This window comes from Primulina huaijiensis, chromosome 5 (genome assembly GCF_012295235.1).
Source record: "Primulina huaijiensis isolate GDHJ02 chromosome 5, ASM1229523v2, whole genome shotgun sequence".
Taxonomy (NCBI): Eukaryota; Viridiplantae; Streptophyta; class Magnoliopsida; order Lamiales; family Gesneriaceae; genus Primulina; species Primulina huaijiensis.
This window is the reverse complement of record NC_133310.1, coordinates 23,382,293-23,401,214: the sequence shown is the minus strand read 5'-3', so window position 1 is coordinate 23,401,214 and position 18,922 is coordinate 23,382,293. Positions and strand designations below refer to the sequence as shown.

At 32.3% G+C, this 18,922-nt stretch overlaps 2 protein-coding genes across 2 annotated transcripts; both read left to right on the top strand.

The window, feature by feature from the left end:
- Positions 1-809: 809 nt before the first annotated feature.
- On the top strand, positions 810-11,021 carry LOC140977770 (cytokinin dehydrogenase 2-like). The gene is made up of 8 exons (XM_073442503.1): positions 810-1,360; positions 1,480-1,486; positions 5,240-5,268; positions 8,909-9,387; positions 9,510-9,637; positions 9,945-10,202; positions 10,377-10,630; positions 10,727-11,021. Exons 1-8 carry the CDS (start codon positions 810-812, stop codon positions 11,019-11,021), a joined length of 2,001 nt encoding a protein of 666 aa, XP_073298604.1.
- Positions 11,022-13,030: 2,009 nt separating this feature from the next.
- On the top strand, positions 13,031-15,621 carry LOC140977353 (putative transcription factor bHLH041). Its single transcript, XM_073442078.1, has 7 exons — positions 13,031-13,347; positions 13,426-13,551; positions 13,695-13,815; positions 13,888-13,950; positions 14,058-14,786; positions 14,903-15,283; positions 15,505-15,621. Exons 1-7 carry the CDS (start codon positions 13,232-13,234, stop codon positions 15,571-15,573), a joined length of 1,605 nt encoding a protein of 534 aa, XP_073298179.1. The 5' UTR covers positions 13,031-13,231; the 3' UTR covers positions 15,574-15,621.
- The last annotated feature ends 3,301 nt before the right edge of the window (positions 15,622-18,922 follow it).

Here is an 18,922-nt window from a genome sequence, read left to right as displayed (position 1 = left end):
GTTTAAACCGAATACTAGTCACATGCCAATAATTTTTAATATCACTCTTTCAAATGTATATGTGTAATGGTGTACCGTGTGTGTATATATATATATATATATATAATTTTGATATGTTGTTTTGAAAAATATTATTGAGAAAAATATATTAGCAGAGGTGTTTTAATTTAATTCGAATGTTCCCATTGAAGCTGTCAGTCAAAAAACTTAGTTGGAAAATGTTATTTCAAGAGAAGAAAATTGAAATCTCGAGTACCAAGCTAGGTAACCATTTACAAACTAACCATCGCTGATTTCTACTCATTTTGAAAATGGTAAGTTTTGATTCATACTTTTGTTCTTGGGATTATAAATAACTGGGTCAAAACGCTTCTAGTATAATTAATTAAGGTTTGAAATTTTTATGTGGCTCTATTAGGACAAAAATGAGTGTAGAATTTCTCGAATTTTATTCATTTGTTTGTATAGTTATTGCCACTTTTAAGATTTATTATAAATATATATTTATATTTTATTGTCGCCTTCGTAATAACCATTTATTAATACAAAACCGAAATCCTTCTATTTAATAAATTAATTGCATCAAGACTTCCATTCATATATATATAAGGTTTTTTTTTATTATTTGCATTATTATATTTCTTTCATATGTTTACCAAAACTTTAAAATATTCACGTTTCGACCTCTCATCACATTTATATATCCACTCCCCACAGCATAGACTTCTTACTGAGTGAGTCATCGACTGTTGTACGCTCTCTCTCTCTCACACACATATTAACGGCAGAACGACGTCGAAGCGCATACGATGAACGGATTTGAGGTCGTGCCCAGCTGGCTGACACCCACCGTTATTTTCTGCGTTCTGAACCTCGTGATCGGCACCATTTTCCTGATTCAAGGCCTCAAGCCTCACAACAAAGCGCCAAAATCCAGCGAGAACGACGCGCTTTCACCGCCGCAGCTCGCTCGAGCCCCGTCCCTCTTCGAACGAGTCAACTCCATCAAGCTCTCATTCTCCCGCTCGGAAAACCGCGACTTGGTTCCTGTGTCGACTGTCCATGAAGACGTCCTGATCAATCATGATCAAGATCGAGCCCATCAAAGTCCCGAGGGAAGTGACTTTCGTGTTACGAGGAGCAAGTCTGATACTGGAGCAAAAGCGTCTTCGACGGCGCCGTCTGTATCTGTGGTGATGAAGAAGTCCGCCAGTGAGAAGGTGGCGGCGTCCGAGAAGGAGGATGGAAGGAAGCTTTGGCAGCTGGGTGGCGGGGATGAGGCAGTGGATGCCAGAGCGGATGATTTTATAAAAAGGTTCAGGCAGCAGTTAAAGATGCAGAGGCTGGATTCTCTGTTGAGGTACGAGTAAATGTTGAAGAGAGGGGGCAGTGCTAGACGACGAGACAATTACTGCCACTGCGAATAGCCCTAGCTGCTACTGCTTTATCTAGATCCGATTCTTGCTCTTGTGGATCTAGGACCTGGGTGATTCAGGAACATAAATATATATTATTTTGTTTTTATTTTCATTTTCAGTATTTTAATATTTGATAATAATAATTGGAACGAAAGTTTTTTTAATTATCTAAAATTTTGATTCCATTTTCATCGATCAGAATCATGCTATATTTCGCATGTATTTTATATTTATTCACGTGAAGAAAAGGGTTACATCGGACATGGGTGTTCTAACAGCGACAAATTTTATTTTAACTTAGATTTTATACTAAATAATTGAATCAATAAGATTTACATTAATTTTAATTATTATTATAAACAAATGTACATGTTGTTTTATAGTACATTTTTATTTAATTAATTATTTTCTTATAATTATTGTATAATAATAGTAAAGTATTTAATTGTTTCTCAAAATATCTATTGATTCTATTATATTGAACCAGTGATAATTTTCAAAATAAAAAAAAAACCAAATGAGCAAATGAATAATTAATATTAATATATAATGTAATATAACTAAGTTCAGCAGATAATGAAATAGTTGGATTGATATATAAAAATGGGTATAGCATTAATGTTTAAGGACAGAAATCCATATAATTTCAGTATTAATTTGAGGACATAAATATTTGTGATACTTGTAATGCTTGCCTCACCAACTTCTTCGTGAAGCTTTGTTGAGTTTAAAAATTCTAACAATTTTAATTTTAATAATAACAAAAAATATTATTGTGTTTCTAATATATTTATTTAAGTGTGAAGTTAATTGAATATAGAAGTTGAAACTCGAATTTAACTAAACTGAAAATCTTGCAAGCTACAGTTTTTCAATGATATCTTACATCTCGATGGTGCAAATGACCAGTAGCTGATTGGATGGACAGAAAACTCAATATAGGACAAGTCATATTTCACGTCAGTTAAGCTAAATCTAATGTTACCTAGGCAAACTAATGGCAGTAAGGCTCATCAGTTTGACTGATCAACAATGATCAGTTGAGTATGAACAAATTCGGTATTTTGGTAAGCTTGATCAGTTCGGGTATCCAAATAAAACGATCCAGTATGTGTTACAAAGCTAAGACGATGATATACAAATAATCTTCACAAGTCAAAGTATCATGAATCTGAGTGTAAGATACTTGTGAGGGCCCGAGAATAAACAATAGTTCAACAACTTTTAAAATAGTTTTGATGACATTTTTGTAAATAAGTTCAAAAATATTCAATTTATTTTTTATGACATTTTTGTAAATAAGTTGAAAAATAATGAAATAATTTTAAGGACAAAATGATAATTAGTGACATATCTTAGTCATATAAAGTCCAAATAATTTGAAATTTGGATATAACGTAGAAAACTCAAAAATATAGAAGTTTCATGTTTTGAGTTTTGGAAAATTTGATCGTTTGACTAGTCCAAATAGATATACCGATATTAAAATGTTAAATCGTATATAATATATTATATTATTGATATAATATAATATAATATAAAAAAAGATGAACCTAAATGAACGTGAAAGAATGAAATTCTTTCATTTTCAACAGAAAGGAAAAAGAGAGGCGAGATAAAAGAGAAAAGGGTTTTCGAATTTTTTTTTCGATCTTGCGACTTATCGGTTTATTCAATCAACGAACCGACTTCAGTTCTGGGATCGTTGACACGAAGTCTTTGATTTGAGGTATAAATTTTATATTTTTGGTGATGTTTGAAATTCGTCGATTTTTGGAATAAATCCGATAAATTGTTATATCATGCAGAAATTGAAGATTGTTGAATAGTGTATGATTTTAACGAAGAAGAGATAATTATAGTGATGTTGTTTGGAATTATTCTCAATTTATTATAATTAGAGAATTTTAATCGTTGGATTGAGATTGAAGACTTGTTTGTCAGTTGTTATTAATTCTGATTATATATGTGGTAGAATAGCCGACAAGAAACTAAGTTTTGAAGTCGGAACTGAATTATGTTATGATTTTGATTTAATATGAATTTTCGAAGTTTCAAAAGATATTTGAAACTTATATTGATGATTTTGAGTGATGTTATTGATTGAAATGAATGTGTTATTGCTGTAGATAGATTATTATACTGATATCTTCAAGCTACATCGACTGGAACGAAGAATTGAGGTATGTTGCGAACGGGTAACATACAACAGGTATCTGTATTATATGCTATATGTTTGATTGATTGGATTGAGAATAAATGTCAATATACCTTATTTGTTGAGTTTATGTGGCATACATGACATGCACGTTGAGCTATGATCCTTGGATATCCTGATATGATTTGATTTGATTATGGGGTTTGTGAACACGATGCTATGTTTGGTATTACATAACCCTTAAAGCACAGTCATTTGTGGCCCCGATGATTGATTGAGATTTGAGATTTGATGACGCTTTGTCGACGTTACCATATGAGTATCCCTGATTAAGGCCGGTGTGCTAGCTCGAGCATTGATTTGATAGCGATTCGATTGATTCTGATATGTGCTCAGTGGATGGGCATTTTACCAGATACCTCCACGACATACATGCATTGCATATCATATGTCATTGTTTAGATATCTGTGGTATATATTATGGTTGCTTCAGACTGAGCTTTGCTCATCCCAGATGAGGCTGTTGTTGTCTTTTTATGTGGACAATGACAGGTACTCTAGGATATCAGGAGACCGGAGAGAGTACTTCTGGAGGGAGTCACATTTTGAGTTGAGGTTTAATGGTCTTTCCTAGTATATATGTTTATGTATCTATATACCGGGGCATGTCCCGAGGATATGATTTGTTGTTGTATGAGTTGTTTTGATTATGTGTGGGCAGATTTTATGATGTGAGATGAAATACTATTTTTAGTATTCAAATAACATATTTTGGGCTCATTGTAAAGAAATTTTAAACCTGTTTTCTGCTGTAATTAATTAACCCTACTCATATTGCATTGTAATCACGATTAGGAGTTAAGGGCCCCACAATACTGATAAATGATGATGAAGATACAGATTTTGCTCAGACTGAAGTTCAGACGAGCCCAACTGAATGATCAGTCTAGCTGATGAGCCCAGTTGGCAGCAGACCTCAAATTAAGTTAAGCTAGAAAAAAGTGGCCAAATAGCGGAAATGACTGTTTAAATATCAAAAACAGTATAGAAACTATCAAATGGTCATATTCTTATGTCTAACATATCTATCAAAGTTGGAGCTTATAAGTACAACATCTCGAAAATCAAATATAAGCTTTGAAAGAAGATTTAAAGCATGAGAAACTTATTTGAAGAAAGTACCTAAAATGAGAGCAATCTCAAGTGTAAGAATACATTTGTGAGATACACACTATAATGAATTAAATTCTCACACACAATCATTTACACATATACATGAGAATGTAGCTTCAAAGTTTAGATGAATGAGTCTTCACACAAATACATTAAATATTGTGTTTGTATTATTGACATAAGAGACGTTAAACATTTGCGGATTGTGAGGTTGCATCCTACAATCGAGAGTGTGCTAGGAGTTTCGATTAGGCAATGAATAATTCCTAAGTCGAATGAGTTTGTACAAAGAGTTGTGTAAATCAAAGTCTTCTAGTGGATCCTTCTCAAGGGGAAGAAGGAGTGACGTTTGAGTTGTTATTATTTGAACATTCATAAACAAATTCGTGTTTATTTATTTATCGCATTTACTTGTCATTGCTATTGTTTTTAAGATACATTGTTGAAGCATTTTATATGTATTTTAAATACCAAAATATTACATACCAAGTGTTTGATCAAAGTTTTCAACAAAAAAATGTTTTTACACATTAAATATTTTACCAAAATGTTTATTTGGTTTATACGAAGGATTATTTTGAGCGTCTTCTGCTTTGTTTGAAAACCAAACTCGATTTAATTTATCGATATTAAATATTTCAAGAACCGAAATATTGTAGCTCAATGATTATCCGTCAATCAATATTAACAACCTTAATTGGTGATTCTATTAAAGTGATGAAATTTTGGTTCTGTTTGGAGTGATGTATTTCAAATATATAAATTTCAATTTTTTTTTTAGTTCCAGGAAAAAAATACCATAAACCTTAGATTCACTTTCAAAATTGTTTCATGTTAATTATCTAGGATTTCAAGTTCATCCATTAATAAATGAGACAATTGAATTTCATTCTATATTGTGTAACTAATGTGTAAATAAATAAAATATAAATGAAATCCATATATTTCAAATATATCCATGTAAATACAACATATGAGAATTCTGCACAGAAGAAATTTGAAGCTATGAATTTGAAATTAACTTGATTAATTTATTTGATGAATTTATATTAGATGAAAAATTATGTAAATACAATATTGGTGCATGGAGAAAAAGAGTCTTTAATGCTAAGCATCTCAAATCTTGTGTTTTGCATGCATAGCTCCGTGAACCAACGTTTTGATCACTTTAAAGCAAATGGAAGCTGCCACCAACAACTTCAATTCTAGTTCTAGGAACGAAATCGACTTTGATTTAAGGTTTTAAGGTGGAGCGTATTAGTTAAATAATTACGTAGCTCCAAATTCCAGGGTACGTACATTGTTCGATATATGGTACAATAATTGCTGTCAAAAAGCTTTCTTCCAAATCAAAGCAAGGTAATTACCAGTGAATTTTTGAATGAAATAGGAGTGATATCTTGTCTACAGCATCCACATCTCGTTAAATTTCCTCCAAATCAAATCTCTTTCTCAACCCACAAACTTTCAACATTTTGAAGTGAAATTAAGTCCCGATTTATAAATATTTTTTAGAAATACATCGTACTCTTTTTGCTACGTTAACAGTACTTGGGGTGTCACAATGATTGATGATTGACTGCACATCAGCCATATGCGGTCAATCAAAGATCGAAAAATCCGAACAACCGAAGATCGATCACTTAAATTGTTATTTAAAGGAGGATAAAAATAGTTTGGACAAAGATTGATTTTGATTATTCATAAAATCAAACTCACAATCAAACCAAATTACATTACCAATTTACTTAATTGAATAACACAATTATTATTATTATTATTGTTGTTGTTCTTGTTCTTATTATTATTATAATCTCAACCAACTTTGCCCTTCCCCTTCCCCATCCCCTTCCCCTTCCCCTTTCCCTTTGAGTTATAGAAATCAAGTTGATTCTGAACTACTTCCTTCTCCTTTTGAAGCATCTCAATTTCATCTCGCAGCCTTTTCTCTATTACCAGTGGACCATGGACTGGGTTCTCTCGCCTAATTCTGGCCTCGATCATCATGGTTTCAGCAGTTTTGCTTCTCTCCCCTTCTGAAACAGAACCCAGTATGTTAAGGACGTTTGCTCCAAAAAGCCAGTTAACATTCTCGAAATCTTCAGCCTTTTCAGCCGGAAAATGTGGCGCAAACAAACAATCCGCGTCGCACCTCTTCCGGAGGCGAGTGCATGCTGCACATTTTTGCTCATGAGGAGGCATCATGTACGTTCATCATTCAATGCATGTGCGATTAATTATATATAGGGGGGAGTTTTCCCGATTTGGTGACAATTAATTTGTGCTTTTACTAACAATATCTGCTCATACGATTTTCATGTGTAATTCGAGTCAATGGATTTAATTGATATAGCTAGATTTTTTAAAAAAAAAAAATTTTGATGATATACATGACGTAAATATAGTATAAAATTTAGTTATATTTTTCAGAAAAATATATGAATTTTTGCCTTTTACTTTCTTGGAAAGCCATTTGAATTTTTTTCAGGTATCTCGTTGCTTCAATTGAGGGTTTTTTAGTGCGTTTACTATCAGAATTTTTGGAAAAACATTTTATTATTAGATTGTAGTGTATAGAATAAATGTCATACTCTGATACAATTTTTTAAAATATTTTTATCTACAGAATATTTATATTTCTTTCAAAAAATAAAAGTATAAATTAATTTTAATGAAAAGTTTCTTGGAATAAAATTTTGATTTCATTGAAATATTGAGTAGGTTACATATGCATTAAATCGTGGTCAAAGCAATGGAAATTTGGAATCACTATGTTTTGAATGGAATGTATTTAATTTTAAATACAATAATCTATTTATGTCAAGTTATTATACCCAAAAAAAAAAAAACAAATAAAGTCCTTAATTACTAGAAGAAAATTCTCTTTTACCTAATTATTGTGGCGTCTATAATTAAAGAAAACCTGATTTTAGATCAATATTTTCATATTTTGTATGGAATCGAAACATGATCGATCAGCACGATTTAAAAGATTTGAGTTACATCATAGCTCATATTTTCGGAGACTCTACCTTTTCAACCCACATTTAAAAGAAACAAGTAAAATCTTAATCACAAAATGTTCCAAGTTCATCCTGGCGGGTATGACTTGCAGGTCCCTCGCATCCCACGTAAGGCGTGCATGTCATGATCATTTTCAAATTTTTCCTCCGAAGTTGAAGTATAAATATTTGCCTCATGCATACAAGTGAACCGCCAGCTTCAAAGAAGTTTGACGGATTAAACAATTAAATATTGCAACTGCGTGAGAATGCGGCATCAAAGGTGAAGCAGTATCTTCTTGTTTACTTCAATCCAGGAGATATTTGATTAAGCATTTTAGCTCTAAATGGGAAATGATGGAAGACATTTCAGAAGAGGAAAACAATACAAAATTTGATTCATAGTTAGCAAATAATATTATCAATTTTTTTTTTTTTTTTTAAAACTAACTCTCTCAAATGTAAATTTTGAAGCCGGTTTCGCCCTGTTCCATTGCAGACGCAAATCGGCCACAGATAGTATAATTCAAAACCTTAAATCGATTAACGTACTTCTTTGTTCGGTCCATTGGAGTCATTTTGAACGGACGAGCTGGCTTTCTTCTTGAAAATAAAAGGCCTTTTAGATTAAAATTAATTCAGTTTTCATGCTTCTTTTTTTTTTTCAATTGTTTCATTCTTGAATCACAACATAAATGACCACATAGATATAATAATAGTCAATGGCCAATCAAAAAATCGCAAATTGAATTTACATATTTTATGGCAAAATAAGGAATATTTGATTAAGAGCCGATATACTCGCTTTCTTGTTATGACGAAATTTATCACACAATTACGTTGATTTTCAATGCACTTAATAAATATATTTTTACTATAACAGAAGATATTCATATCCTCTCCCTTTTTTCCACACAATCTTTATAATTGTATATGTCAAATTAAGCTCATAAATCTTTGCAAAGTATGTCACCAGTCCATCATAACCCAACATAATTTTCTCCCCATCTCTCCTCCTAAAAATTTATGGCTCACTCTTTCTCAATCCTTTCAAATTTAATCTTTTTGATCATCACGATCAGCAATCTATCGATATTTTCCGAGGCTAAGGAAAAGCTAAGCAAGACAGCTGCACAATCACTCAATGCCATAAACAGTATTCGTAACGACTCTCAAGCCATTCGATTAGCTTCGACCGACTATGGAGATATTGTTCACCAAAACCCTTCAGCGGTTCTTTATCCTTCATCAATTAATGATATTACCGACCTAATTAAATCGTCGATCAATAATGTTAGGCCATTTACCATTGCTGCAAGAGGCAATGGACATTCTGTTAGGGGACAGGCCATGGCAAGTAATGGAGTGGTTGTGAATATGAAATCTTTGGGTGAAATCGGAGTCAGAATTAGGGTTTCTTTCAATCCTTCATTAGGGTTTTATGCAGATGTTGGAGGTGAGCAGTTATGGATCGATGTTTTGCATGAGACATTGAAGCACGGCCTCATGCCTGTATCTTGGACTGATTATGTATACTTAACTGTGGGCGGAACACTTTCTAACGCGGGAATTGGAGGGCAAGCATTTTTACATGGTCCTCTCATTAGCAATGTTCTTGAACTTGATGTTATAACAGGTACAAATATAAATACACACACACATACATATGCCTCTGTGTGTACGTGTGTATATATGTATGTAAAAATTCATTGTTTGAATGATATTAATTTGTTGCTTTGTGATATGTTCGATATTTAGGTACTGGGACCTTTATCACTTGCTCCAAAACAAAGAATTCAGACTTATTTTTTGGAGTTCTAGGAGGACTGGGGCAATTTGGCATCATCACAAGAGCAAGAATTATCCTAAAAAAAGCACCGACAAGAGTGAGTGATTCATATATGTGTACACACACACACACACTCTTTGATTATCATAAGATTTGCTTTGACGTACAATTGCGACTTCGTAGGAATAATATTACAAATTATAAACTGATAGATTTTATTATATATATGTGTGTATGTTTGTTTTCACTTTTTTGAAATTTTTAATTTCAAACTTGAAATCTGTACTATTCAATAATCTGGTCAAGTCAATTACATTATTTTTGCAGAATTTGAGTTTAAATTTGGATACGAGATAAACAAATACGAGTTTCTTATTAATAAATTCTTGTTATTATTTTCCTAGGTAAAATGGGTGAGATTGTTGTATAGCGATTTTTCCATATTTACTACGGATCAGGAACATCTCATCTCAAGTAGTTCCCCAAACTATGTGGAAGGTTTCATTGTTGCAAGTGAAACCACTCCCAGTAGTTGGCCATCTTTCTCTTCTTCAACTTCTGATCGAAACGGCGTCACTTCGTTGTTGAAGAACAAAGGTCTCCTCTACACCATAGAATTGGTTAAGTATTATGATGATCAAAGTGCAAGTACCATCGACGAGGTAAAAATTTTATTTTCGTCGTCCCGTGTTCATGTTTATTAATCGAGTTTGAGCATATATAATTTTTGGCCTTAACCAACATGACAAACAAGTTTTATCACATAAAAAATTTGAAAAAAAATTAAAACATCAAACTATAATTGTTCCAACATTTTTCACTTATGTTGTTGGCAGGAATTTCAACGATTGCTCCAAGAGTTGAACTTCATTCCTGGTATTGCGTTCAACAAAGATGTCCCCATTTTTGATTTCCTCACCCGAGTTGGAGATTTGGAAAACCCCGAAACAATCCAAGCACATCCATGGCTGAATCTCTTCATACCGAAGTCTCGGATTCAAGATTTCAATTCTCAAATTTTGGTCGACATGATTCCGAGATTCAACGATACCAATGGCCTCTGCATTTTCTACCCACTTAACAAAAACAAGTAATCATACTTACATCGATCATTATTATTTATTTATTTTTATTATTTTTTCTCAGGAGCTAAAGTATAGTAATTGTTGAATATATATATACACAGATGGGACGATCGAATGTCTGCTGTTATACCAGATGAAGATGTGTTCTATACTATTGGATTGCTCCATTCAAGTAATCCAAACACATTCGAAAAGTTCGATGAATTAAACAATGAGATACTGAGATTATCTGAGAAGGCTGGGATCAAGGTGAAACAATATCTTCCTTATATTAAATCCAAGGAAGATTGGGTCAAGCATTTTGGCTCTAAATGGAGCATATTTCAGAAAAGGAAAACAATGTTTGATCCCAAAATGATATTGTCACGGGGCCAAAGAATTTTCAATGTTGCCTAGTATTTGGGTATTAGTAGACAGTAGAATGATAATATATACTTTTATTGGTCCAACGCATTAATTTGTTTAATAAAAAAAGTGGTTTGCCTTAAAAAAAAATAAAAAAAAAAGAGTTGTGTGAATGGCAATCTAATCAAATAACAATATAAAATCCAATATTCTTACCTACTGCACGCCTTCTTCTTCTTTTTTTTTTAAATTTTAAAAAATTATATACTATGTATAGAATATGATGAAATATTTCTATAATTCTCCTCGATTCCTTGCACTTGTTTGTCTTTTCATGAGTATTGGTGAAAAAAAACAACCAAATTAAACCACATTTTAAAACAATCTAGAAAATCATTAATTCAAAGTATGGTACAAATTTGGTTTAATCTGACTTTCATCAAACAAATTCAAGTATAGATGATCTTGTTTAATGAAAATGGATACGGATTAAGCAAAACCTATGTCAGAAGTAATAATTTTTTTTATATATATATTTGACTTATTTAAATAATTTATTTCGGGTGCATTGGAGATAATGCTGAATGCATGATTTTCATTCCCGTGTCTCTTAAATAAAGAAAAATAATCTTCGATGATACATTCTTTTTGGAAATAATAATGAGGAAGTCATCTCTGTCCAAATAAAATCTATTGACCGAAAACAAATATTATTTTATTATAATTAATTACGACAAATGATCTGTTTCTAGAATCAAATTCTTGGAATTAATAATTAATTAACCCTGATCGTCTCCACTTGATTAGAATATAATTATTCCTAAGATTAAAGCTGTTTCAATATATAGCATATCGATCGATGTTACTCTTGCTAATTTCATGCCAGTGAGTGAAATTTCTAAGTACTAGTCAATAACGATAGTTGATATAATTAAATTAAATATTCAATCAGCAAAATTTACTATAAATATATATTGTTTATAAATAAAAATATAACTTAAGTGCCATAACTAAAGCCACTTGGAATATAATATAAAAAATTTACTTGTACACACTAACATACATATATAATTTAAACGAGGGTTCACACTGTCAAACAATAATGTTTATTAATTCGTTCAAACTTGATTTCTGAAATAATAGACTTCAATTTTTTATTCTGCTAGCTNATTGCGAAATGTGAACACTTTTACTTAGGTCACAAGTACAAGCTAAGGTTAGTCAATTTTTCTTTTAGCTTGAAAAATGGAAGTTCCTCAATGAAAAGACTAGTAAATATTTTATATTGAATGGAAGATATAGTCATGTCTAGAATTTGGAACACAGCTTGAGCCATCTTATATTATCATTTTGTCGTTACTTCAAAGAATTACATTTAAGCAAAGTTGATCAGCTCGATTCAAGCAATTCAACTTGAGGATTCATTTTCGAAAATCACAAAAACTTTTATGAAAACGTCACTCACATATGTTAGTTTTATTAAACATATATCATGTTCGACATGAACTTGTGTGAATAATACCCAAAAGTATTATAGATCGGGTCACAATCTGTCTCACGAATATATATAAATCTGTAAGACCGTATACCTACTCCAATATATCATTTGTATTCACCTCTTACTATCTTCAAAATTATCGAGGATAAAGAGTGATCATTTTTAAAAAATCAAAATCACCATCAAATTAATAGTTTTAAGATTTTTATTAAATTAAATAGAAGCTAGCTAATGCAAAATATGAGATAAAAAAATATACAAAACTAATTTTTTTTAACTGATTGAAAGATCAGGTTTTTTAGAAGTTTCAAACACGCCCGAAAGTCGAATGGAAATACCACAAAATAATGAAATTACACAAGAACCCCTTACCTTCCCATCTTGACCGATCAATTCAACAAGATGAATGAGCTTTGACCATTATGCGCTTAATTTTCTACCCCGTTGTCACATCTCCATTACCTCTTTGCTACACTTCTCATGTTCCGACTTCCCTTTCTTAATATTGATAAATATATAATATTTAATACTCGGGGATTCTTTTTATAAGGGATCTGTTGATGATCTTCCTGTATTTCATGGCAACATATAAATGAGCCCTCCTTTATAAATTTACTGTCTCATCAATGACAGATCCTTTGGTTTCTTTAAAGGGTCTAGGTTGATTGATGCATGAAGCAGTAGGAGTTTTTGGGATGAATCAAAAGATTAAAGGTGTGATCCTGTTAAGCTCAGACCAGACTTCCACAAATGTGCATGATTAATGGACTTCGTTTTTCTCCTCGATGAAGGCCGCCGCGCCGCTTTTCTTCGTCATGTGATCCAGTCTTTTGGTTGTTCTTACATTTGCCTATGGTCTCAATTAGCTCAACCAGCCAAGTAAGAAATGATTCACATGATTATACTCGAAGGAAGTAGTACTTTGTATCTCTTGAACCCGCCCGTTTCGTTTTGCAGTTGCTTATATTGTTTGGATGGAATATACCAAGAAACAAGCAGCCAGCGACCGAGCTCGTCCACTGGAAGCCATGCCAGAAGCCTTTTCGATGCTTACTCGGAATCGATTAACTATATTGATAGTTGGTATGCTGTGGATTAGATAATAATATGGTGCAAATTAATGGTTAAACTTTGCACATTTTCTTCATCAAATTGTTGGTTAATGCTTGAAGTTAAATATATATGTATCGATGAAGCCAATATGTACAAGCGCCTTTTCTTTTCAGCCGGATTCCAGGGTTTTCGTTTAAGAACAATCTTCCTTACACGGAGTTTAAGATAGAGGAACTTCAAAGGATGACAGCAAGTGAAGTGCAGCTCCAATTTTATCGGGAAGCTAGGATTAAGGTAATTATTTCCTCACCTGATCTTCTTTTCCCCTTTTTTTTTAGGTTCATGTTTTAATTTTATTATGTACAGACTGCAGTTTTCATGGGGTGTGCCAGCGGAGAGATTGAGATAGGAATGCTTCATCAACCTACGGTAATAAAAAGAAATCTTTAAATTCTTGTCTGCACCAAGTTTTGAAATACAGTGCTGCACTTTATGTATGATCGATCGAGATTAACACTAGTTTTTCCCCCTTACAGGCGGACCTGGAAATGGAAATGAAAAATTTATTCCCAATGCACTTCTCCAGAGAATTAGTAACGCATCCTCAGCCTGCGGATCCAATCCAGCCTTCGTCTTCTTCTTCATCATTAAGATCATTGTCATTCGATAGCCCTGAATATTCCCCTCAAGTTTTCAGCATTCCCTCTACTTCTGCCGTGCAAGCTGAACCCGCAAAATTAAAACAAGCAGTTATCCAAGAATCATCATTTCCATTTGTTGGAAATGCACCAAAACCAGTAAATTTGGCACCAAACACATCTTATGACCCTCATCAGCTCACGATACAAGCCTTGAGACAAATTCGGTACACAAAGTTTCCTACTATAGAGAGTGAAGATGATGCAATACAAAAGGCAATTCTTGCTGTCTTATCTTCTCCTTCCTCCACTAATTCTTCCTCTACTTCTCAGCAGAATCCACTAAATTTACCATCTATTAGTCCCGTAAAGAATAGACCGACTGCATTTCAAAGATATACAAACAGTTTGGCTCCATCGGCTTCGATGAACCATAAACAAAACACGTTAAGAAGAGCTGTTGTGTTCTTCAGAAACTTGAGTATGAGGAGAAGACAAGAAAATCAAACTCAAGAAAACCGTCCCCCGGCTACTCGGTTGCACCACATGATATCAGAAAGGAAAAGACGTGAAAAGTTGAATGAGGTATTTCAAGTATTGAGATCATTGGTCCCTGCAGGATCAAAGGTATGTCTAGAACATTAATTACACTATGCATTATTTTCACTGTTCTAATTCAAATTCCTGGGTTTATCCCTTGTATATATACACTCCAAAGGATGTTTAAAAAAAATTGCCCGCAGAAGGATAAGACCTCAATTCTCAGCAGCACGACTCAGTACTTGGGCTCATTGATATCTCAAGTTTCAGAACTGAGTAAAAGAAACCAGGAACTGGAAGCGTCTCTTTTGAGTCAAGGAGAAGCCATGGCGTGGCGCTTTTCTTCATCTCAAGATCAAAGGCTAAATGTTGAGATCAACCAAGTTTCGGAACAGACATCAGAAGCAAGAATCTTGGATTTGAGAGTTACAGTACGAGGAGAATGCAACATGGTAGATTTGGTTATTCGGATACTGGAATTTATAAAACAGCAAAATAATATCGGATTATTGTCTTTAGAATCCAACACAAGACCAGTAGAGTCAACGTCAGTGCACTGCGTGGTATTAAGACTGAAGATTGAGGTATGCATGCATATTTAATTTGAGGTTTGCATAGAGAATATCGCTCAAGTTTAAGAAGATTATATTTTTATGTTATTATCAACGTTTTACAAAACACTCTTTTTAACTGAAAACAAAAATATTAATAATTATCTATGTTTTAAAAAAAATACTATTATATAATTGAATTATACTGAATTTACAACCATTCTTGTCGATTTTGTTGCATCTTCTTCTTATAGGGTGATGAATCTGACTTGTCTGGTCTCAAAGAAAGAGTCACAAGGGCTCTTGATGACGTAGCTCGTTGACTAATCACACCAAATTCACCCAAAAGTCGTCATATCATATCATCAACTACTCTACTAGCTAGGTGGTCGCGGACTTTTGGAGATTTTTTTTATATATAATATATAGAGAGATCGATTCAAATTAAATGGGCTGCAAATTTAATCCTAGCTAGCAATAATTTTGTACTCTGATACTCAATTTTGTTGGATTTAGATACATGATTTATTCTAGTTTAAGGAAATGCAATCGATTTTTTTTTATCAGCTACTTGTAATATACAATAAAACATCTATAAATTAATTATTGATATTATTAAAAATATGATTAAAATAATATTTTTTCTAGGTCATTATTATACATTAATAATTATTTAAAATTAAATATAAAACAAAGAAAATTTAATATAATATGATTTTATTATTGATTATTTTTTGTTGAAATTTAAATGTAATTAGATTTCATATCTAACTTTTCATAACGCATATTCCAAACAGAGCCCCAGCAGAATTATGGACCGAATAAATCAATCTTTTTTTTTTATTATTGTTTTTTTGCCTAGTGAATTATAAATTTTTTTGTAGTTTTATACGTTTTTAATTATTTTATTTTTTATTTTTAAGTTTTAACTCTTAGTATCACTTTTATTTTATTATTATTTCTTTGTACGACCTCAAAAATATTTATTCCTTTTACTAGCTAGTTTTCTGGATTTTGTCATTAAGTATAAATTTACTTGGTGTGTTAATTTTCAATATGTTAATATTTTTGGTGGAGATACTTATTGATTGTGTCTTTGAAACAATCAAAAAAGCAATATTTAGTAGAATGTAGTTCGAATCCCGATTTCACCAATTAGGCAATTACTGATTTAAGAAAAATTTTATTATATATATTATATATTATAATTTTAATAATTTTTACTTTTTATCCAATCCTGATTTCACCAATTAGGCAATTGCCGATTTAAGAAATTTCTATTATATATTTTATATTATATTTTTAATAATTTTTTATTTCTGTCCTAAAAATTAAAATAATATGCTATATATTTATAATTATGTTTATTTTGAAAAAGATTTTTCCCACCAGATAAAAATTTTCTGGTTATGCCTTGATTCCAAAGATTTGGCGTTACATTATCGAATTGGAAAAAATTATGAATAAAAATTCTCGCTATAGAGTTTCTTCTAATATAATTTAATTAATAAAATGAATTTAGTAATTAAAAAAAAACCAAACTAAGGTTTAACCCCAAAACATCCCTTTATCCCATACCAAACACAACAGTTTAGGAAATTTATAACCTTAACAGATCAGACAAAAAGCTAAAATTTATAATTTATTTTATTTTTATTGAGAACAAAATACATATTATGGACTAACTCGATTTTTTTAATAGCAAGCGATGAGGTTCGAGCATCTTCCATCCTATGTCCTTAATTTAAGCATGATGGTGAGGCTGGCCATTTTGGCATTTTTATTTTCGTATTCAAACAGTATTAATAGTTCCAAATAAATTTATTATTTCTTTATCATACATATGTCAAAATTAATATATGATATCAAAATTAGAAATAATAATACAAAGACATGAGAGTTCATACTCATAATAAAACCTACTTAAACGATCAAGTACAGAAATATGCAAAAAAATCATACAATTGTAATAAAATCTTATGTAATAGTATTATATTGTCATATTGAAAAATCCAATAAGTTTGAAAAACCTGAGTTATCCAAAATGCACCATCAAAACAGTAATATTCAGTGCAGGATTGATCGCACCGACGACCGTGTCATCTGGCGTGGCCATATCCGCGCCACCTGTCAGCCGTGCACGGTCACTATACGCGCAAATGTGGACGACATCATCGTTAAGATAGAGCATTTATACAAGAGAGAGAGAGAGAGAGCGATATTCCAATCGAACCCACGAACAAATTCACAAGAAAATGGAGCCTGCGGTGACTAGTGATGAAAATAGTTTAGGAGGCACCGAGAAAAACCAGGTCTTGATGGCTGTGAAAGCAGAGCCATTTCTGAATCTTGAAGAAGAAGCTAATCATCGTGGCGGCAGCGGAAACTTATGGGCGGAGGAGATGGTAAAGCCAGTGGAGGGAAACGAAGACGTTTGATATGTTTAATGATCCCAAAACCGACTCCATAATATCATGGAGCTGCACAAGGGCTAGTTTTGTAGTTTGGGATCCTCATAAGTTTTCCGTTGATTTACTCCCTAAACACTTTAAGCACAATAAGTTTTCAAGCTTTGTTCGTCTGCTTAATACCTACGTAAGCATATCGAATGGCTTGATTGATTGATTGATTTACAGTATATCCATTCTTTAACTAGCATATCTAACTGCTTGATTGTGTTTGTTATAACAGTACTCGGAATTATTTTGGGAGTTGAAGGTGAATTGATCATTCACTAAATCAATGTCATCAGTAGAAATATGCATGCAGTATCTTGTTTCCAGTCATGTCCATTCAATTTAGTTTTCTCATATTTTCATCCCAGTTTTATGCCCTTTTTTAATTTTTTATTTAATTGATTTTTGGTGGAAGAAATCGTCTCTTATTTTCACTATTGTATTGCTTTAATCACGAGGGTACTGTATAGTTCAACGGCTCTCTGGGAAGAATATATATCTTAGCTTGATTGTTATGGTCTCTAGCTAGTAAATGTAAAGCTTGATTGAAACTCTGTGACGAATTAAATGCAGAGATTTAGAAATATCGATTCGGACAAATGGGAATTTGCCGATGAATCCTTTCAGCAAGGAAATAAGCACTTGCTGAAGTACATCAAAAGAAGGAAGCACAATTCTCAAATGATGCACCAACAAAGAGCACTTCAAAATTCAGAGGATTCCATCAAGCATGGAGTCGAGCCAGAGCTCGAGAAACTTAGGACTGATAAAAAAAAGTATTGGAAACAGAAATGTTGATGTTGAGACAGCAACAAGAAAATGATAATAAATATTTGTCTACTGTTGAGCATGATCTGGGCCTCATTGAAAGGAAGCAAAAACACATGATCTTTTTCTTGATCAAATCACTGGAGAAGAACCCAATATTCCTGCATAATTTCTTTGAGAAATAAAGAAAAGAAAACTAAGAGATGCAGGAACCGTGGTAAAGCGGAAGCTGGCTTCTCATGGCTTATGTGAAGGTAGCTTATTCGAAGCCATGAAAACGATTGACGTAGATGATTTAATCTGGAAAACCCGGGATTTTGTAATATCGTGATCATATCAGTTTAATATCAGGCTAATAATTTGATGGTGTAATATTGGATATTAATATTTAAATCATTCAGAATATAAGATTTGTTTTAAGGTTATCTAAGTTGTGTAGATAATTTTA